The sequence below is a fragment of the Carica papaya genome, chromosome 6, assembly GCF_054855325.1.
Source record: "Carica papaya isolate Zhongbai chromosome 6, ASM5485532v1, whole genome shotgun sequence".
NCBI lineage: Eukaryota > Viridiplantae > Streptophyta > Magnoliopsida > Brassicales > Caricaceae > Carica > Carica papaya.
In genome coordinates, this window is record NC_142314.1 from 29984874 (window position 1) to 30007406 (window position 22533).

Here is a 22533-nt window from a genome sequence, read left to right on the forward strand (position 1 = left end):
TACGAAAATAATAGGACTAAATACTCGTTTATTGCCCACGAACAACGTTTTCTCTTTTAACTGTTCATGTTTTTTCCCGAATGCTATTAGAATACCGAATAATATTCACATCTCAAAATCTAAATGTATTGATGGTCCGACTTAATAAGAGTATTATATTTTGCTCTTTTATTTATTTACATTGTAGAACTGTCCACAATTACTTTTGTGGCTGTTATATAATTAAAATATTTATTTATATTAAAATTTAGGTAGCGTTGTACCTTTTTATTAAATAAATATATGATATAGTTTTTAAAAAATTCATAGTTATATATAAAATAATATAGATATTTTTTTACCTAAACAAAAATTTCATAAAAATAAAAGAATTTCATATGAAAATGTATTTTAAAAATTATCAGTAATTAAAATTCATTTAAGAACTGGTAGTTAACTCAAAGATTAAAATGATTCAATTTAATTTTAAATAAAACAAAAAAATTAATCTTTATATCAAGTAATTGTAAAAAAAAAAAAAAAGTAAATTTAAAAAGTAAAAGAGTGAGAGAGGTCGGTCAGTGTAGAGATAAAGAATTGGAGATTTTAACCACGAGAACCACACACTTGGAATTCCAGTACGCACACGCCAACAACAAGCGGGCACGTGTCAAAACTTTTTAACCGGTAGCGCTCAGAATAAGGATAAAAAGGTGCAGGAAATCAGATGTGGGATGTAAATAATCGAACGGTTGTGATTTAAGGCAAATATTCCACGTGCATTTAATTTGTCTTTTTTGGTAATTACTCACTGCCCACCATTATGTTTGTTTCTATTAATTCATCTAATAATATAATTTAGCAGTCAACCGGCACTGTAATGCCTGCAGAACTCCATGGTTATTTAATCTCGTAAAAATATTTTATTATAAAATAATATAAGAATTTAATAATTAATGAAATTATTTAAAAATAATAAATCCCTATACTAATATAATTATTTTTTACCAAATTCAATCATAATTCTTATTTAATTTTTGATTTTTTTTTTTACGAGAACACAAATAATATGATTAAAATTTTATGGAAACTAAATAAAATATTATCTATAATATCTCACTTTAAAAAAAAAAAAAAAGTGGTGTTGTCTTTTAATAAATAAATTTAGGATAAACTTTGAAAAAAATATCTAAATAAATTAAAAAATATAAATAGCAAACATCGAAATTAGAGATTTCACATTCAAAAATTATATTAAGTTGATAAAAAGGATTCATGTCACTTAAGGAATCAATGACGACATAATTTGAAGACACATTAAATGGTAATAGAATGAAATTTTGAAATTTATTTTTAAAAAAACATATAAATAATTAATACTTAATAATATTTTTAGTAAGAATTTTATATATTTTGTTAATTAATTTGGATAATATTAATATATCCTGTTTTTGTTTTGGGGTTTTTTTTTTTTAATTATTAAAAAGAAACTCGAGTGTAATTTGGAAATGCAGCTGCCAGACAGACAACGTGGGAATTAACCAACACCACTCTGAAAACAAGCCCTGCTCCTTCTCTCTCTCTCGTCCTCTCAATACAAATATTCTCTCTCTGTATTTTCTGCTTCTTCCTCTGTTTATCTCAACTGGGTTCTTCTTCTTCTTCCCTGTGAACCTCGCGCCACAGCTATGGATTACCGGGGGGATTTCGTATTATATGCAGTTAATGTGTCATTCTGTGTGGCGTTACTGATTTGGGTTTTGGCCGACGTAACGAAACGCCGGCGCCGGAGAGAGGAGGGGGATAGAGTGGTAGTACCAAAAGTTAGTGTGTGTTCAGTAATGGTGGTTGTCTGTAATTTTTTAATCTGTGTATTGCATGTGGGTTTCGCCATTTTTGGATATTGGAAGCTTAGAATTGTTACTTTTAAATCTGGAATCTCAGTTGTGACATGGGTTTTAGTTACTTCCATTACTGTTTATTCAAACAACAATACATCACACAGAAAATGGCCTCTGCTTCTTCTTCTCTGGTGGTTATTTTCTTGGATTCTTCAATCCATTTCTGTCTTCTTCGTTTTGAGAAATATACAGACGTCTAACATTGTTGATTTGGTTTCCTTGCCTTTATTGACACTGCTCTGTATCAATGCTATTGCTACTAGTTTTTCTAGTGAAGAACAATCTGATCTCCTGAAACAACCTTTCCTTGAAAATTACGAGGAAGAAAATTCTGTGGATGATGATTTTAGCGAAGCTGGAATTTGGAGTAAGCTTACATTTTCTTGGCTTAATCCTCTTTTTACAAAGGGTCGGATTCAGAAGCTGGAACTACCTCATATTCCTTCACTTCCTTACACTGAAACTGCAAAGTATGCTTCCTCATTGTTGGAAGATTCGCTTAGGAAGAAGAAGATGGGAGCAGGTTCTTCATTGCCAACTGCAATAATCTATGCTCTGTGGAAACCTTTGGCCATTAATGCACTCTTTGCAGGTATCACTATGTCCATATTACTTTTTTCTTCTTGAAATTTCAGGGAAACTAAGATTTTATTTGTACCCCATATAGTTTGTAAATTGTAAGAAATACCCCACTGTATTTTGAAATGAGACAATCTCCCCCCCCCCCCCCCCCCTACTCTACTCTTATAACAAATAAACCCCTCCTCTCTCCCGGTTAACCTTGACTTCAAAACAAATCCTATTTGCATCATATATAGATCTTCTTCATCTCTGTTTTCTTGTTTTTTTTATTGCAGGAATCAATACATTTGCATCCTATACAGGTCCCTTTCTGATTGCCAACTTTGTGAATTTTTTATCCAAAAAGGGTGATCATTCTAGCTACCTTCATGGTCTGATTCTAGCTTTCATCTTCTTACTAGCAAAGACAGTGGAGTCACTAACTCAGAGACAATGGTACTTTGGGGCACAAAGAATAGGTATACGTGTGAGAGCTGCTTTCACTGTGCTGATATACAAAAAGTCTCTCTCAATCAAGTTTGCTGGTCCAAGCAATGGAAAAATCATCAATCTGATCAATGTGGATGCCGAGAGAATTGGTGACTTCTGCTCCTACATTCATGGAATTTGGTTGCTACCAGTCCAGGTGATCTTAGCCCTGCTAATCCTTTACAGGAATCTAGGTGCAGCTCCATCTCTTGCTGCTCTGTTTTCCACAGTTTTGGTTATGGTTAGTAACACACCATTGGCCAATATGCAAGAAACACTCCACTCAAAAATTATGGAAGCTAAGGACTCGAGAATAAAAGCAACTGCAGAGATGTTGAGATGCATGAGAGTTCTCAAGCTTTATTCCTGGGAATCAACATTCTTGGACAAGCTTCTCCAGCTAAGAGAAATTGAAAGAAACTGGCTGAGAAAGTACTTGTATTCATGCTCAGCAGTTGCATTTCTCTTTTGGGCGTCACCCACTCTGGTATCTGTCATCACTTTTGGTGTCTGTGTTTTCTTGAACACACCTCTAACATCTGGCACAGTTCTCTCAGCTCTTGCAACATTCCGAATTCTGCAAGAGCCTATCTATAACCTCCCAGAGCTTATTTCCATGATTGCTCAAACAAAAGTCTCGATTGATCGAATCCAAGACTATGTTGGAGAAGATGATCAAAGAAAGTTGACACCTTCTCATATCTCAAAAACATCTGATGTTGCTGTTGACATTGAGGCAGGAGAATACGCTTGGGATATGAGTGATGAAAACTTGAAGAGACCTACCCTCAAAATAATGCAGAGGATGAAAATAATGAAAAGTCAGAAGGTTGCCGTTTGTGGGTCAGTTGGTTCAGGCAAGTCAAGTCTGTTGTGTAGTATGCTTGGTGAGATCCCGAGGATTTCTGGTGCAGGAATTAAGGTTTATGGAAGAAAGGCTTATGTTCCACAGAGTGCTTGGATTCAAACAGGCACTATTAGAGAGAACATATTGTTTGGGAAAGAGATGAATAAGGCTTTCTATGAAGAGGTTCTGGAAGGATGTGCCTTGAATAAGGATATTGAGACGTGGATTGATGGAGATTTGAGTTTGTTGGGAGAGATGGGAATGAACTTAAGTGGAGGACAAAAACAAAGAATTCAACTAGCAAGAGCAGTTTATAGTGATTCAGATGTAGTTATTTTAGATGACCCTTTCAGCGCAGTTGATGCACACACTGGAACTCATCTATTCAAGGCAAATAGAGTTTTTTCCCCTAGCTCTCTCTTTTCTTTTTTTCAGGAAAAAATAAAAGAACTAAATTCTTGTTGTCTCTTGTTTTGCAGAAATGTCTTCTGGAGCTCTTGTCTAATAAGACTGTCATTTATGCTACACATCAGCTGGAATTTCTAAATGCTGCAGACATTGTTCTTGTACGTATAAACATAAATTCACTAGCCTGTCTATGTCCAATCATCCTTGTCCTCCTATCCATCTGATTTATCAACTTCTAAATTCCTTTATCTTTCAGGTGATGAAAGATGGACTAATTGTTCAATCTGGAAAATATGAAGATTTAATTTGCGATACAGGAGGTGAACTTGTTAGACAAATGAATGCCCAAAGGAAGTCGTTAGACCAAGTGAATCCACCCCAAGAAGATAATTCTCAGAGAGGTAGGCCTTGTCGGATAAGCCACACAGAAGTCACAGAAGAAAGATGTGATGAGCCCGAGATGAATGACAAATTCATGGAAAGATGTCTGGAAGAAAAAACGGAAACTGGTAGAGTGAAATGGAGTGTTTACTCAACTTTCATAACTTCTGCCTACAAAGGTGCTTTTGTTCCAATTGTTCTTTTGTGCCAAGTACTCTTCCAAGCACTACAGATGGGTAGCAATTATTGGATTGCTTGGGCAACAGAGGAGAAACACAGAGTCAGCGAAAGGAAGTTGATAGGGATATTCATTTTGCTATCTGGTGGGAGTTCCTTCTTCATTCTAGGAAGGGCTGTTTTGCTAGCAACCATTGCAGTAGAGACTGCTCAATGTCTTTTCCTTGGCATAATTAAATCAGTTTTTCGAGCACCCATTTCGTTCTTTGACTCCACACCTTCAAGCCGAATCCTCAGTAGGGTCGGTTCGCTTTTCCTATTTTTACTATTTTCATATTCTCAATTGCTTCAGTTTTGCTCTACTTGTTCTGATACATTCCTAGAAACTAATATTTCTTACCTTTTCTTGTCTGCTACAGTCTTCCACTGATCAAAGCACAGTAGATACGGACATTCCCTACAGATTAGCTGGACTAGCATTTGCTCTAATTCAGCTATTCAGCATAATCATCCTTATCTCCCAAGTAGCTTGGCCGGTCTTTCTGCTCTTTCTTGCCATTATTGGAATTTCCATGTGGTATCAGGCAAGTAAAAGACTCTTCTCAGACTGCATTTATAGAGGAAAAGATGTTTAGTGAAACCCCTTGGCTATAGACCACACCATGGTAACTAATATATTGACTATCCATAACTGTTCATTCGGTTGTTAATGGTGATAGCATTTCCAACTTCTCTGCAGGCTTATTATATTAGCACAGCTAGAGAACTAGCCAGGATGGTTGGAATCCGGAAGGCTCCAATCCTACATCACTCTTCAGAATCCATCATGGGAGCAGCAACAATTCGTTGCTTTAGTCAAGAAAATCGCTTCCTGATGAAAAATCTAGGCCTAGTTGATGACTACTCTCGCATAGCCTTCCACAACTCTGGAACAATGGAATGGCTCTGTGTTCGTATCAACTTCCTCTTCAACCTTGTCTTTTTCCTTGTTCTAGTCATCCTAGTGACCTTGCCAAGGTCAGCCATTGACCCTAGTAAGTGCTCATGTTGCAAATCTACGTTAGTATGGATTAAAACAGAATATTTAAAGCTTGCCCTTTATTTGATGCTTTCTAATGATTATGAAACACAACTTCTTAGTTAACAGATTTATGGGGAACTTTCCCTTAAACTCACCTATATGCTTGAATGTCAAAATATCAGTTTTAAACTGACAGGTTTTTTTATACATGTTGATCTCAGGCTTGGCAGGTCTGGCAGCCACCTATGGTTTGAACCTAAATGTTCTTCAGGCATGGGTGATATGGAATATGTGCAATGTGGAGAACAAAATGATATCAGTGGAGAGAATCCTCCAATTCACAGACATACCCAGTGAAGCTCCTCTTGTGATTGAACATTGTAGACCAAAGCCTAAATGGCCAATAAATGGAGAAATTGAATTTGAAGACCTCCATGTCCAGTATACTCCTGCTCTGCCCATGGTTCTCAAAGGAATCACATGCACCTTTCCAGGAGAGAAGAAAATTGGAGTGGTGGGAAGAACAGGAAGTGGAAAGTCTACTTTAATTCAAGCTCTCTTTAGGATTGTAGAGCCCTCAAGAGGGCGGATTCTTATCGATGGATTAGATATATCTACAATAGGCTTGCAGGATTTAAGGACTAGGTTGGGTATAATTCCACAAGATCCAACACTGTTTCAAGGAACCATGAGGACCAATCTGGACCCTTTACAGGAACATTCGGATCAAGAAATCTGGGAGGTAAGAATAAAAAAGAAAAAAGAAAAACAGCCTCTTTTTTCAAAATATTATCTAAAACATAAATCTAACATAACTGACTTCATATCCAGGTTCTCAGAAAATGTCACCTAGTGGATATAGTAAGGCAAGATAAGAGGCTCCTAGATGCACCAGGTAACAAAATGCCATTTTTCACAGATCCACTGAGATTTATTCAGAAAATTCCAAAACTTATATGTTGCTAATGGTAAAATGAGCAGTAGCAGAAGACGGAAAAAACTGGAGTGTGGGGCAAAGGCAACTTGTTTGCTTAGCTAGAGTGCTTCTGAAGAAGAGAAGAATTTTGATATTGGATGAGGCCACTGCTTCTATTGATACAGCAACAGATAATTTGATTCAGGAGACAATAAGAGAAGAAACAAGTCGATGCACAGTCATAACTATTGCACATCGCATACCCACTGTTATTGACAATGATTTAGTCCTGGTTCTCGATGAAGGTAGGTTGAAAATTCTCCACTCCCTCCACATGAAAGCTGAACCCTTGATATGCTTAGACTAGTTTCAGAAGAACATAAACTCAATCACTGTTTACCTTCTAGTAATTTGGAGGCCTGAATTATACCATGTCAACGTATTCTACATGTGTCTCAAATATTAATTCTTATTTGATTTGACAGATTTCAAAATTGTTGTCATATGTGCAGGGAAAGTTGTAGAGTATGAGTCTCCAAGGAAATTGCTAGAAGATAATTGTTCATCTTTCTCAAAGTTAGTGGCAGAATTTTTGAGGAGATCATCAACCAAGAGTAACCATCACAGGAATCTGCTTTGAGACATGACTTAGCTCCACTATAACTCAGTTAGTGGTAGAATTGCAAGGATGATTTTAACAGATCTGCTTGTATTTACAAACAAAACCATTGATTATGACAAAAGCCTCAACCCAATATTTTCTGACTTCCAAGGGCACCATATATACTCAGATTCCTTAGGTTAAGGCTGATTACTAACTGTAATTTTCTACAGGCGTTCGAATTAGAAAATCCAAATCAATATAACCTTGGAGTTGTACATTGAACTAACATGTCCTGTTATCAATGATTAATGGTCTCATAGTTTCATTTATTTTGGTTGTCTAGTGCATATTCGAAAATTTCAGGCTTATGTTTAAACATTTCGAGTAGACATACCAACTTTTTGTGCCAAACTATTGGTCAATCAAAAAGTTTAAATCCAAATAATTATTTAAGAGTGAATAGAGTCTTTAACATGGAGTTTACTTCGAACATTTGTTGTTAATTGAAATTATTAGTTTTTACTTATCTTTTTGTTATGTATATAGATATAGAGATGGTCAAATATAACAACTATACTATTAGTTTTCTTTAAAATTCGATATTAAATATGATAGATATGTGGGATAATTTTAAACCTTAAAAAAGATAAACATATCAATCGATATTAAATAGATATCGAATTTTAAAGAAAACACGATATTAAATATGATAGATACGTGGGATGGATGATTTTAAATCCTAAAAAAGATAAACATATTAGTCAATTTTTCTGAAAATAATTTGTTAATCTTTATATGGTTTGAAATTTTTCGTTTGAATTTTCTTTTTATTTATCTTTTAGCTTTCCATCTTTCACTCATTAATTTGCCAACTCTAAAAAGTTGACAATGGCCTACGATAATAAAATAAAGATATGAATTATTATATATTGATGTGGTTTGAATTTTGGTGATATTTATTTATATTTTAAAAAATAATTTATATTTATACTAATGAGTATTTTGGAAATATTTTCGTATTTATCTTAAAAAATATTTGATGTATATTTTAAAGAGTTTTTATTTAAAAATTTTTTTGTCAATCTCTCTATAAATAAGTTTGTTAACTTATTGTTGATATATTTTTAAATTTCGTAGTAAAATTTTTTTTTTCTCGGTGTTGATAGTTCAGGGATTAAATTTTACAACATTATAATAATAATTTTTTTTAAAGAATTATATATTATTTTATTTATATAACAGTTTCTAAAATGGATTATATCTTGCCAAGCATTAGAATAGGTATAACAAGGATAAATGGCTGATTGATTCTATATATTAATGACTAATTAATGAAATTTTCAGTTAAACATGTATATATATATATATATATATAGTATTATCAGTTTTGTTTTTGGTAATTTTAACTACGGTTATATTCTCACATTAAAAACAAAATCCCTTGGTTTCTGACTCTTCCAGTGGCTCAATTCCTGCTAAATTATTAAAGACATATATATTCTCGTTCGATTTCCCTTTAATTTCCTATTTCGCTTTCCCTTCCTTCAGTTACGTGTATGCATCTATGTATATATGTATATATACATATACACACGTGTGTATACACATATATATATATATATGTGTATGTACAAGTCAAGGAATTCAGGCAAAGAGTAATATATTTTTGAATGCTCAAGATATTCTCGGGGGATTGATAAGTGGTTGACTGGGGATTGGTGTGCTGGGGAGTGATAAGTGATTGACTGGGGGATTCGTGTGTGTATATATATACATGTATATATATTTATTAACTGAACAGGTATGTAATTGGAACGTGAAGTATATTATGTATATCAATTATACTGAAGTTGGCGGCGGACTTCAGTATTGCAAAATGTCTGTATATATATATATATATATATGTAATGTAATGTTAATTAGCTCGTAAACATTTTCTCTTTTCATCTAATTACGGGAGTTATGCGATTAAATAGAGAAAACAAGAGAACATATATTCGGAGATTACAACTACAAATCAGAGGTACGCAATGAACTTAATTTTATTTATTTATTTATTATTGGTTATGAGTAAATTAAAAAATAAAATATTATCTAAAGTTATTTTATTTTTAATTTTTTTTTTCGATTATTAAAGCTAAAAATCATATAAACTTTGAGAAAAGAAATCTTGAATTTATTTAACATGGAGTTGGCTGAAATTACTTGGAAAAGGTAATAATTTTTAGAATCTGCTGAAAATATTTACGCTAAGAATCTTGTCAATTCCTAAAATGGAAACCCAAACGAACAACAACAATTAAATAACAAAATGAATGTAACTAACACGGAAAACGAATTGTATATAATTAATAATATGAAAATATTTAGAAATTCAAATTCGTGAATTTGGTTTTATAGAGACGAGAAATCAGGTTTGGTTGGCGTCTCCTAACTGATAGAGCTTCTGGTATTTCGTTTTCTACAGCCGCAATTACGTGGATTCTGGTTCAGATGTTTAAACGTAGAGGAGAAGGTAGTAATAATGGCGATGAAGAGAATATTGAAGATCCGTTATTGGTTGAAGCAGAAGCAGAAGAAGAGGAGGATTTTGATGATGATGATGAAGGTTTTAGCAGAGCTGGAAACTGGAGTCGCATTACGTTTCGATGGCTAAATCCAATTTTCAAAAAGAGCCAGTTTCAAAAAATCACCCTCTCAGATATTCCTTCACTTTCCATCCCAGAAACAGCAGAATCCTCTTCCTCATTGCTCCAGAAATCTCTCAACCATTCGTCTCTGCAAAAATCCTTAATCTATTCCGCCTGGAAACCTCTCGCCATTAATGGAGTTTTCGCTGGGGTAAATACAATTGCTTCTTACATGGGCCCTTTTCTAATCTCCTACTTCGTTAGTTTCTTAACCCAAAAGCGTAATCAAGAAAGTTATCGTAATGGATTGATTCTTGCTTTCATCTTCTTCCTCTCCAAGACAATCGAGTCCTTGACTCAACGACAATGGTACTTTGGTGCTCAAAGGATCGGTATCCAGGTCAAGGCTGCTCTAACCGTTTTTTTATATAAGAAAACTCTGTGCGGCGAAGGTATTTCTGCTGATAATGGAAAAATTACCAATCTCATAAACGTAGATGTTGATCGTGTAGGAGATTTCTTCTATAATCTTCATAATATCTGGTTGCTTCCTGTTCAAGTTATGTTAGCTTTATCAATTCTCTGCTACAATCTGGGTCCTGGTCCGTCTTTCGTTTCCCTCTTTGCCACATTTTTTGTAATGACTGCAAACATCCCTTTGGCTAAACTGCAATCTTGTCTTCATTCAAATATTATGGATGCTAAGGATTCTAGAATCAAAGCCACTTCAGAGTGTTTGAAGAATATGAGAGTACTGAAGCTGCATTCATGGGAGCCAGCTTTCTTGGAGAAGCTTCTCCTTCTAAGAGGAATTGAGAGAAGCTGGGTTAACAGATATCTTTTCACCTCTGCAGCAATCCAGTTTTTGTTCTGGACTTCTCCCACTTTAGTATCTGCAATCACTTTTGGAACCTGTATATGGTTAAACACTCCATTAACATCTGGCATGGTCCTCTCAGCTATTGCAACTTTTGCTTCTCTAAGAGAGCCTATCTATAATCTGCCAGAACTGGTTTCAACTATTGCTCAAACTAGGGTCTCAATCAATCGCATAGAAAAGTTTGTTGGGAAGGAAGATAAGAGGGAGTACGAACCTTGTGTTCATTCCTCATCTGAAGCCATTGCAGTGAAAATTGAGCCAGGGGAACATGCCTGGAGTAGCACAAATGATGAAGACGAATTAGCGAGGCCTAAATTGAAAATCACTGGCAGATTTGAGGTACTGAGAGGGCAAAAAGTTGCTGTTTGTGGGACGGTTGGATCAGGGAAATCAAGTCTTCTTTGTAGCATACTTGGGGAGATTCCATTGATTTCTGGTATTGCAACTAAAGTTTATGGAACAAAGGCTTATGTTGCACAGAGCCCTTGGATTCAAACAGGTACTGTAAAAGAGAATATATTGTTTGGCAAGGAGATGAATCAAGGGTTTTACCACGACGTTTTGGAAAGATGTGCTTTGAAACGAGATATCGAGATGTGGGTTGATGGAGATATGAGTGTGGTAGGCGAAAGGGGGATGAACTTAAGTGGAGGACAAAAGCAGAGAATTCAACTAGCCAGGGCCGTTTATAGTGATTCAGATGTATATATATTAGATGATCCTTTCAGTGCTGTTGATGCACACACCGGAGCACATCTCTTCAAGGCAAGCAGCAATACACATATGTATGTATACTTCATATTTCCTTGCTTTTCTTTCTTCTTCTACTCATTTTACATGTTTAAAAATTGTTGCAGAAATGTCTGGTGGAATTCATGGCTTGTAAGACTGTTATTTACACTACTCATCAATTAGAGTTTTTAACTGCGGCAGACATTGTTTTGGTATGTATCTAAAGATTGAAGAAACATCATCATTGTGTTTTGCCATGGCCGTCATCTCTTAAATCTTAAATTCATTTGTTTCAGGTGATGAAGGATGGAATAATTGTTCAATCTGGAAAATATGAAGATTTGGTTGCTGATCCCAACGGTGAACTTGTTAGACAGACGATGGCTCGTACAAAATCCTTAAACCAAGTGAATACAACCCAAGAAGATGATTTAGCTGGTGGAGTTCCACGTTTCCAAAATCAAACTGAAAACTGGAAAGGAAAGTCTGAAGATGCGAATGGCAATGGCAAGTACTCCCATGATCGAAAAGAGGAAACAGAATCAGGTCGAGTAAAATGGAAGGTATACTCAACCTTTGTTACTTGTGCTTATAAAGGAGCACTTATTCCTTTTCTTCTTCTCTGTCAAGTCCTCTTTCAAGGACTGCAAATGGGTAGCAACTACTGGATTGCTTGGGCAACTGGAAACAAATCCAGGGCCACCAAAGAGCAACTAATACGAATGTTCGTTTTTTTGTCTGCTGGGAGCTCGTTTTTCATATTGGGACGAGCACTTTTGCTAGCAACCATTGCAATAAAAACTGCCCAAAAGCTTTTCCTTGGCATGATTAAATCAGTTTTTAGAGCACCAATTTCATTCTTCGATACTACTCCATCAAGCCGAATCCTCAGCAGGGTTAGTTCTTTTACCAAACATTTTCCAATTTGTTCTAATATTAATAGTGCTTATGTTTGTCTTTTTGTTATGCTTTAGTCAAGCAGTGATCAGAGCACAGTAGATACAGATATTCCATACAGATTAGCAGGACTGATTTTCGCATTAATTCAGCTAATAAGTGTCATGTTGCTCATGTCATATGTTGCCTGGCAAGTTTTTCCACTCTTTATCGCCATCCTTGCGGTCTCAATATGGTACCAAGTAAGTATAAACTCTCAGAGGACCAACAATTTTACATTATATTATACTTGTATATATAGTTATGTTGATGGAAAATACAGGCGCATTACAACAGCGCTGCTCGTGAACTTGCAAGGATTGTAGCAAATCAGAAGTCTCCCATCATCCATCACTTCTCTGAGACAATCGTTGGAGCAACAACTATCCGGTGTTTCAATCAGAAAGAGAGGTTTATGGGTAAAATTTTTCAAGTGACAAATGATCTATCTCGTGCAGCCTTTTACAACTTCGGTACAATGGAATGGTTAAGTGTGAGGATCAATTTCCTATTCAATTTTGTTTTCTTGATTGCTCTGATAATATTAGTGAGCCTACCATCATCAGCCATTGATCCAAGTAAGTTCTCCTAAAACTACATTTGTGCTTGTGATGTTAATATTAAGTAAGATAGGCCTAAGGGAATGTGAATGGTGTTTTTACAGGCTTGGCAGGTCTAGCAGCTACATATGGGTTAAACATGAATGTTTTGCAGGCTTGGGTGATATGGAATATGTGTAATGTGGAGAATAAAATGATATCAGTAGACAGAATTCTGGAGTTTACAAACATAGCTAGTGAGGGTCCTTTAGTGATCGAAGAGTGTAGGCCGAAGGTCGAATGGCCTGCAATTGGGCAAATAATACTAGAAAACCTTCATGTCCAATACTCCCCATCTCTACCCATGGTTCTGAAAGGAATAACCTGCAGATTCCCAGGAGGAAAGAAAATAGGAATTGTGGGAAGAACAGGAAGTGGGAAGTCCACTCTGATTCAAGCTTTGTTCAGGGTCGTAGAGCCATCAAGAGGTCGAATTATTATTGATGGATTGGAAGTTTGTACAATTGGTTTACAAGATTTGAGGAGTAGGTTAGGCATAATTCCACAAGATCCTACATTATTTCAAGGGACAATAAGGACTAACCTAGATCCATTAGACCAACATTCTGACCATGAAATTTGGGAGGTAAATAAACATAAATCATCTTACACCTTTTTTTTTAATTTATTTATGATAATTCAATCTCACATTAGAAATATATATGATTATTGAGTTTAATATATAAAGATTCAAATCATACGCTACCAATAACTTGAGTTTGAACTTTGAAAATCAATAGTTTGAGTTCGGAAGTTATTAGGTCAGTGATGACTAAGTTCTAACGGTATATTACTGATAATTCTTAATTTAACTTTCGAATATATGTACAATTAGGTCGTTAAGAAATGTCACCTTTCAAATCTCATAAGGCGTGATCAAAGACTCCTAGATGCATCAGGTAATCACCTTTCTATAATTACGTATACATACATATGTGGAGCTGTCGTCAGTATCTTTCTCTAATTATATATTTTATGGGTGGGAGGTGTTAATGAGAACGTTTTTGTGTAATTGGCTTGCAGTAGGGGAGAATGGAGAGAAATGGAGTGTTGGAGAAAGGCAACTTCTGTGCCTAGCAAGAGCATTGCTAAAGAAGAAAAGAATATTGGTGTTAGATGAGGCGACAGCTTCGGTTGATGCAGCTACGGATAATGCAATGCAGGAGACGATAAGTCAAGAGACAACCGGATGCACTCTCATAACCGTGGCGCATAGAATACCTAGCATAATGAAGCATGACTTAGTTCTCCTTTTAGACAACGGTAATTTTTTTCTTTAAACTTGAGTCATTAACTTTACAATGATAATATTATTATTTTTATTTTTAATATTATTATATATATTTAAAGATTATCGATAATAAACGAATTTAGGAGTGAAATTCATAATTTTCTCAAAATTGGTTGGAAAATGCAGGGAAGGTTAAAGAGTATGACTTGCCAAGAAAATTGTTTCAAGATAAGTCTTCTTGTTTTTACAAGTTGGTAGAAGAATATGTGGGAAGATCAGAATCCAACTCCTTAGTATAACAAATTTATACGCAATGCAATGTTGAAATTTCTTGTAACAAATAAAGTCCACCCTCCACTTACAATTAGGCAGAATAGAATTCAATTTCATTTTATAGAATTATTTTTTAATATTTCTAATACTTCTTTTTTGTTTTTCCAAATATTATATTTCCTCCAAGTTTTCATATTGTACTTAAAGCTTGTAGATATATTATATATAATATATATCGCAAGTCTTTGAGAACAGTGTGCGTGGGTCTAAAAAGGCTGCGGCTGCGGCTGCATCCAAGAAGAGTCTTATTCAGGACATGCAAAAGTCACATAAGAATGTGTGACCTGTTTTGACACCTGATAAAGGCAAGATTTTCTGTCTCATAAACCCATGCATACATTTATATTAACAACGTGACAAATATACACGTGTACGTGTGCTCTATATATATATATATATATATATATATATACACCCACTACCACTTACTTAAAAGCACATATTTTTTTAGGTCCTTAACTTTTAATTTTTTTAACAAAAATAAACAACTTATTCGTTGCTCGACAACTACACACGTAGAGCACGCGAACATGTGCTACGTACATTTATACCTTTTTTTTTTTAACCATGCAATTACAAAATATTTTGTAGAATTATGGTGAAGTGATAAATTCAAGTTTTAGATAACATGCCAAAGAATTTTATTTGTATCAATAAACTTGATATTTTTGTTATCCGTAAGTTTCACATTGTAAATATTAAAGCAGATTGTAAATGCTCAAAAATTTAAAAAAAAATAAATTTATAATTTAAATATAAAAACGAATAATAATGTTAGAGTTTATATTCATTACACATTAAATAACTTAGGGGTTAACCTCCGCTAACTCTTGAAGGGATTCGGAAGGTAAGCTACTCAGAACTTTTTTGTTGATTGAGATCTAGATCTCAATTTTTTTAATCTGAAGCGGTTAATATAATGGTGAGCTACACTGCCACTGTAAGAATATCACGTTAATCACTTATACGGAAGATAAAAGTTGGTAAAAATTACAAAACAACTTATTGAGCCTTTAATTTAAATAAATTCATTTATCATGAATAAAATCGTTTATCTCATACTTACTGTTATGAGTTTTCTAAAAATCAACCTATCAAAATCAATATCCATACAACTTTTCAATTTCATGCACAAGTAAACAAAAAAGACAATTTTTATTTATTACCTGCTTACTGGTACCCCTAGAAATCCATAGAGATGTCCCCCTACACGTGAACCAAAAATCTAAATTATCAATTAACCAGTTGTTTTCATACCCCGTTCGGTAATGAACGTCAAATATTTCATTGTCTCGATACTTCGTCCGATATGAGGGTGAATCATATCTTTCAAACCCTTATAGTATAGGACTTCACAGTCCCGTCCAACTAAAATAACGTTCACGGTAGGATTCTCTATGTACTGGGCATGTCCGCCCTTTCCCAAGATACCCAGTAAGTCTTTCACATAAAGATCTCTATCAACAAAATAAACACCAAGCGCATGCTAACCTCTCATATCGTATTCACATATTAGTTAATCGGCATTTATGTAAATAACACAACTTCATACCTTAATAACTGAGAAACGTACTCAGAATTTTTATTTTCAACTCAGTCAATCGAATAAGAATTACAATCAGACAATCCATAACGAGAAAATAATTAAATATGATAATTTAAATCATACGGTGGAACAAGCACTTTAGGCAATACAGAAAAATAAATAGACAACACAGACGAACTTAGGGCAAACATACACTGACCAGTTTTTTGGCTCTAGTAGTGACTTGTAATTATTGTTAGAATTTTTTTAATTTTTACAAAAACACACAATTATCAATTATTAAGCCTTCATTTACCGTAATAGGGAATAAGGTGAGGGATCCTAACTCGAATTGGTATTTTAAAATGTCGAGCTATCCACTACGCCTCCCAACAGATCCCGGATTTCCTAAATTTTTCTTGTAAAAATCTAAAATACTCGTCATGCACCTAAAAATATAAAAAAAAAACCCCAAAATCGGTGTTAAAAACTCTTTCTGGCCAATTTTAAGGTTTCGACACAGTGCCACCGCCGTGCTTTGGCACTGGCTCTGCCATCCACAGCAGCTGTTCGCCTCAATCTGGCCAATTTTGGCAAGTTTTGACTAGTTTTACACGCATCTCTGTGAAAAAATACGATAGAAAATCTCAGTTGGCCATAAAAATCGAAAAACTAAACCTACCAGCGGGGAGGTCTTTGAATGCGGTGACTCTGTCGGTTCTCCTTCGCGATTGGAGATTCTTCCTCGGTTAACCTACATAGAAAGAAACGGCGAACACAATAGTTAAAGAATCGTGTGAAACAAAAAACAGAAATGGGCTCATCCATCACTTCTTTGAGACAATTGTTGGAGCAACAACTATATGATGTTTCAATCAGAAAGAGAGGTTTATGGGTAAAATTTTTCAAGTGACAAATGATATATCTCGTACAGCCTTTTACAACTTCGGTACAATGGAATGGTTAAGTGTGAGGATCAATTTCCTATTCAATTTTGTTTTCTTGATTGCTTTGATAATATTAGTGAGTCTACCATCATCAACCATTGATCCAAGTAAATTCTCCTAAAACTATATTTGTGCTTGTGATGTTAATATTAAGTAAGATAGGTCTAAGGGAATGTGAATGGTGTTTTTACAAGCTTGGCAAGTCTAACAGCTACATATGGGTTAAACATAAATGTTTTACAGGCTTGGGTGATATGGAATATGTGTAATGTGGAGAATAAAATGATATCACTAGATAGAATTCTGGATCAGTGTTATATGCATTCCTGCAAAAAAAATATGTTAGGAAGCCTCGGTTGGTCAAAAAAACTGAAAAATTAGACCTATCGATGAGGAGTCTCTGGGTGCGGCGGCTCCACCGATTCTCCTTTATGGCTGGGGATTCTTTCCTGGCTAACATGCATATAAAGGAACGGTGAATACAATGGTAAAAGAATCGTGTAAAATAGGAAACGGAAAAGGGCTCATCGGAGAGATTTTAGGTTTTTGGCCGCGATGGCTCCGCCGAGTGCCTGTGGTTTCCAGTTCACCCGTCGTCCCTCTTACTCTGATATGGTCATATAAAGGTAGTCAGCGGTAGCTCCGGTGCAGCGGCGGACGGCAATTGGGGGTCGGCTTTCTTCTCTGGCATCTGGTTCTTCTCTTCGGTGGAGGCTGGCGGTTAGGGTTTGGGTTCCCCTGCAAAGAGGAGTTTAAATACTCCTTTCCTCTTCGATCCTTGTTGTTCGTTTACGTTGACGTGGAGTGAGGAGAGTCGTTCGATCGTTTTCTTTTTAAGCTAATGGTGTGGCCAAATCTCGTCCGTTCATCATAGTTGATCTCGTCTGCCCGATCAAGCTTAAAGGGAGAATGCATATGGGTCGTCCATGCGTGCAGGATCAATCTTGGGTCGTTGGATCGCTAGGTATGCGGATCGCTTGCATGGCCCCTCGCGTGACACCAACATCAGCGTGTTTTGTGATGCGACGCGCCCTGTTTTGTTGTGGCTGCTGACTCAACTGTCTCACGTTACAGAATTTCTTTTATTTATATTTTAACCCCCTATTTCTAATTTTTTTTCAAAAATACTCTCTGAATTCAAATTTTCACTCATTTTCTCTAAAATTATTTTTAATTTTATCCTTAATTTATTTTTTTAAAAAAATTTAATTAAATTAAAATATAGTAAATTAAATAATTCTTTTAATATAATTATTTTATAAATTAATTAATAAAAAAATTATATCGAACTGATTTTCATGCTCGAATATTACACAGATAAAGCAATTAATTTCGTCAATTTTAAAATTTTATTAAATCAGAACTAAGGGTATCATAATCTTAGGTGCACCTGCACTAGTCCTCGTGTTATTTATCCCTTCAGGTAAAATGTATATTGTAAAATATCTTACAATAATTAAAACTATTATTTCACTGCTATCTATGCTAGTTCTAAAAAGAGTAAACTAAAAACTTTATGGAAACATATTAAAAACATTTGACTCTTCTATTAGGGACCCCCTAGATTTTAGTGAAGAAATTTAATAATCTAACCACTCTTTTGGACGAAAGCGGTGGTTCAAAAAAACATAAGCTTCCCATGCAAATTTTAAAAGTTATCGGTTCACTTGGTTTAAAGGATCTACTTAGGTTATGTTAAATAAGACTTATCATATATGTTTTTCATGCATAAAATGAAGAACCTTGCTAGTTGTTATTTGAATAATATTTTATTAATGTTTGTGTATACACCGGTAAATTGAATCATTATAAATATTTTTTTTAATTTGAATTTGTCTGAGAATTCGCATACCATTCAAATATTTTATGGCCCATAATAAGGGACCACAAGGACTCTATTAGGTCAATTTTTATCGACAAATTTATTTATGTCACTATAGTGATGGTAATCTCACTTTTAATTTAATTTAAAATTATTTTATCTCATTTGAAAGTTCAAATCATAGTAAAAAGCATATTTGGACCATTCGAGTGCCCGAACATGCCAGGCAATTCATGTGGCTTCTAATATCTAAAGATGGTTGGCTAATACCGAAAGATTTGGATGTCATATTGCAAGAGATGACAAATGCAATTAATGTGACCAAACAAAAGAATACCTATTTCGTATTATTTAAGATTGTGACATATCCTGCGACGTATATAGGAAAGAATCAATTGATATTTTAAAAAATAAATAAATTTATTAAAAGAATAAGAGGATAATCATATCCGTACATGGGGCCCCTTGATCAAAGGCTGACCGTTCCCGTCAACCTTTATTTTTGGGACTTTGAAAATTCAATTTGAACTTTAAAATATATATATATATATAGTAATATAATTAAGTTCTTATTTTTTAAATTGAAAAAAATACTTAATTCTTTTTTTTTTAATCTGATAATTATCACCAAAAACACATTTCTTTTATTTTAGTATGTTATTAAGTTAATTCGTTACTTTATTAATTGAAGCAATTCATTAAATTAATCTACTATATGGCAAATTCTCTTAGTTCTAATATATTTTTTATTTTATTCATGAGAAAAATATTTAATAATTACTTACTCTTAAATAATAAAAAATAAATAACAATTAAAATTAATTATTTTTCTTTTAATTACAACGATAATATACATTTATTATTCTTGCATTAGATAAGAGTAAAGAATCTAATCTTTAATTCATGAAAGTAAAAAAAAAAAAATACTTCTAATCTAAAAATCAATTATAAAATTAATAAATTTTGTCATATGGTATATTAAGTTTGATACAACATACTAATATATATATATATATATATATATAAAAGTGAGGAGATATAATTGAATTAAAGAGCATGACTTTTCAAGAAAATAGTGTGAAGATAAATAAGTCTTCTTCTTTGTACAAGTTGGTGGAAGAAACACGATTTTGATGTGTTTATAAGTATTTTAATTAAATTAGTTAAGGAGTAATTAAAAAGTCAATGAAATTTATATATAAGATGTGCCAAATGAAAGATATCCCTAAATTATATATATACATATTAAAATTTAAAATATTTCCAAAACAAAATAAAAAATTTATGAAAAATTTCACAAAAATTTAAAGTGAAAATAATTAATCATTTTAATTTTTAAATTAAGTTTCTTGATTTCAACGACCAAAGAACATGCTAATAAGCTATCTTACTAATAAATGATACGTAGATAAAAATATAATAAATATTTATATGTTTATAGTTTGGTGTATTTAAGAAATTAAATAATTACATGAAACTAAACTCTTATTTTAATATTTAATATTTATTTTTCAAATTATTGAAAGAACAAAAAATAATAATAATAAATACAATAATTTCAGTGAGAAGGAAAATTAATCCAAATTAATTCGGTTTGGTATGTAAATATATACACGCACACACGATACATATATAAAACATTTTTGGGCCGGTTTGTTTCAAAGATTTTCTTCTTTTTCTTTTTTTTTTTTTTTTACAACACTATCAAACGAAGATGTAGAATGGGCCGTGGCCCATGGCCATTCACTTTAGAGAAGTCTGCTCTCATTCTTGCATTTAAAATAGATATACATGCACATATATATATATATATATATATGTGTGTGTGCTCTGTTAAGGCCGCGTTTGGAATGATACTGGGGAATTCTGATTTTGCACCAAGTAAATTGCTCTGCTCCGCTCTTCATGCTCTGTCAAGTAGAAAAGTGCCTTAGAAACACCTTTCTTCTTCTCAAACCTTCAATTTCTTCTGCATTTCTCCATGCTTCTTCTGAAATGTCTCCTCCTGCTTCTTCCTCCAAAACAAGTATGTGTATATCACGAGTTGGAGTACAGCATTACGTAGACTCAGCTGCAAAGTCTGACATTGAGATTCTTGTGGCCAAAGCCCGTAATGGAAGCTCTGATGCTGAGGTTCTGCAATCTCTAGTTCATGATCAATCATGTAGTGCTATACATGTTACTCAGGATCTTGTTCATAAATTGCTCCACAGGTTGAAGGATGACTGGAAATCTGCTCTCGCTGTTTTTAGATGGGCTGAATCTCGTCCAGGCTATAAACACACATCGGAGGCATGTGATATGGTGGTGGATGTACTTGGAAAAGCCAAAAAGATGGATCAGATGAAATCAATCATGGAGGAAATGCGTCGGAGTAATCTCGTATCGCTTAACACAGTTGGTAAGGTTATGAGAAGGTTTGCTGGTGCTGGTCAATGGGAGGATGCGGTGAGAACATTTGATGAATTAGGTAATTTTGGATTGAAGAAGAACACGGAGTCCATGAATTTGTTACTCGACACTCTTTGCAAAGAGTATAGGGTTGAGCAGGCTCGTGCTGTGTTCTTGGAGCTCAAATCATACATCGCACCAGATGCTCACACCTTTAACATTTTCATCCATGGCTGGTGCAAAGCCAATCGGGTTGATGAAGCACATTGGACAATTCAAGAGATGAAGGGCCATGGATGTCGTCCTTGTGTGATTAGCTACTCAACAATCATTCAGTTTTACTGCCAACAAACTGATTTCAAGCATGTCTATGAACTGTTCGATGAAATGCAAGCTCAAGGTTGTCCCCCAAATACAGTGACTTACACCACTGTAATGAGTTCATTATCCAGGTTAGAGAAATTTGAAGAAGCATTACAAGTAGCCGATAGAATGAGAGCAGCTGGATGTAAACCTGATACTCTCTTTTACAATTGCTTGATTCATACGCTAGGGCAAGCTCGTCGGCGGACAGAGGCTGTTCGAGTTTTCGAAAAGGAGATGGCAAAAAATGGTGTTTTCCCTAATGTATCTACTTATAATACCATGATTGCTATGTTTTGCCGTCACAAGTTAGAAGATAAGGCATTCAAGATTCTGGAAGAGATGGAAAAATCTAAGCATTGCAGGCCTGATGTTATGACATATTACCCATTGCTCAAGTTGTGTTTTAGAACTGGAAATTTAGATAATTGGTTGAGGAAATTACTGGATGCTATGGTCAATAAGCATCATCTCAGTCTTGATGTTTCAACCTATACACTTTTAATTCATGGCCTTTGCAGAGCAAAGCAGATCAAGTGGGCTTATCTTTTATTCCAGGAGATGATTGACAGGGATATAACACCGAGATATAAGACCTGCTGTTTGCTTTTGAATGAAATCAAAGAGAAGGATATGCATGAAGCTGCTCAGATAATTGAAGAATTCATGAAGAATTTCTGAATTTTCCACGACAATCATGTTCAGGTAGTCGATACTTTTTATGGGTCTTTCCTACCATCATAACTTAGCATTTCTTTTTGACCCATAACTATCTAGGAATTGAACTAATGCATAATATTGTCGCAGCTAAGGCTATTTTTGAAACAAATTTATGATTTCTATGGAATTTTTTGTGAATA

The 22533-nt window shown here is 34.3% G+C and overlaps 3 protein-coding genes across 4 annotated transcripts; all 3 read left to right on the forward strand.

Annotated features, from left to right (window-relative positions):
* Positions 1-1484: 1484 nt before the first annotated feature.
* LOC110815989 (putative ABC transporter C family member 15) lies at positions 1485-7613 on the forward strand. Its single transcript, XM_022043975.2, has 10 exons — positions 1485-2472; positions 2738-4167; positions 4257-4343; positions 4442-5044; positions 5163-5327; positions 5483-5777; positions 5986-6506; positions 6596-6659; positions 6746-6985; positions 7193-7613. The coding sequence occupies exons 1-10, from the start codon at positions 1668-1670 to the stop codon at positions 7318-7320; spliced, it is 4338 nt and encodes a 1445-aa protein (XP_021899667.1). The 5' UTR covers positions 1485-1667; the 3' UTR covers positions 7321-7613.
* A 1473-nt stretch (positions 7614-9086) lies between these two features.
* On the forward strand, positions 9087-14765 carry LOC110824722 (putative ABC transporter C family member 15). Its single transcript, XM_088223391.1, has 10 exons — positions 9087-9307; positions 9752-11559; positions 11652-11738; positions 11823-12422; positions 12501-12665; positions 12746-13040; positions 13127-13647; positions 13897-13960; positions 14085-14324; positions 14479-14765. The coding sequence occupies exons 1-10, from the start codon at positions 9247-9249 to the stop codon at positions 14589-14591; spliced, it is 3954 nt and encodes a 1317-aa protein (XP_088079517.1). The 5' UTR covers positions 9087-9246; the 3' UTR covers positions 14592-14765.
* A 5973-nt stretch (positions 14766-20738) lies between these two features.
* On the forward strand, positions 20739-22533 carry LOC110815949 (Tetratricopeptide repeat (TPR)-like superfamily protein). Of its 2 annotated transcripts, none has more exons than XM_088223095.1 (2): positions 20739-21762; positions 21864-21997. In XM_088223095.1, exons 1-2 carry the CDS (start codon positions 20825-20827, stop codon positions 21934-21936), a joined length of 1011 nt encoding a protein of 336 aa, XP_088079221.1. In that variant the 5' UTR covers positions 20739-20824; the 3' UTR covers positions 21937-21997. The 2 variants fall into 2 exon arrangements, with proteins under 2 accessions (XP_088079221.1, XP_088079220.1); XM_088223094.1 differs by having other exon boundaries at positions 20740-21052; positions 21133-22533.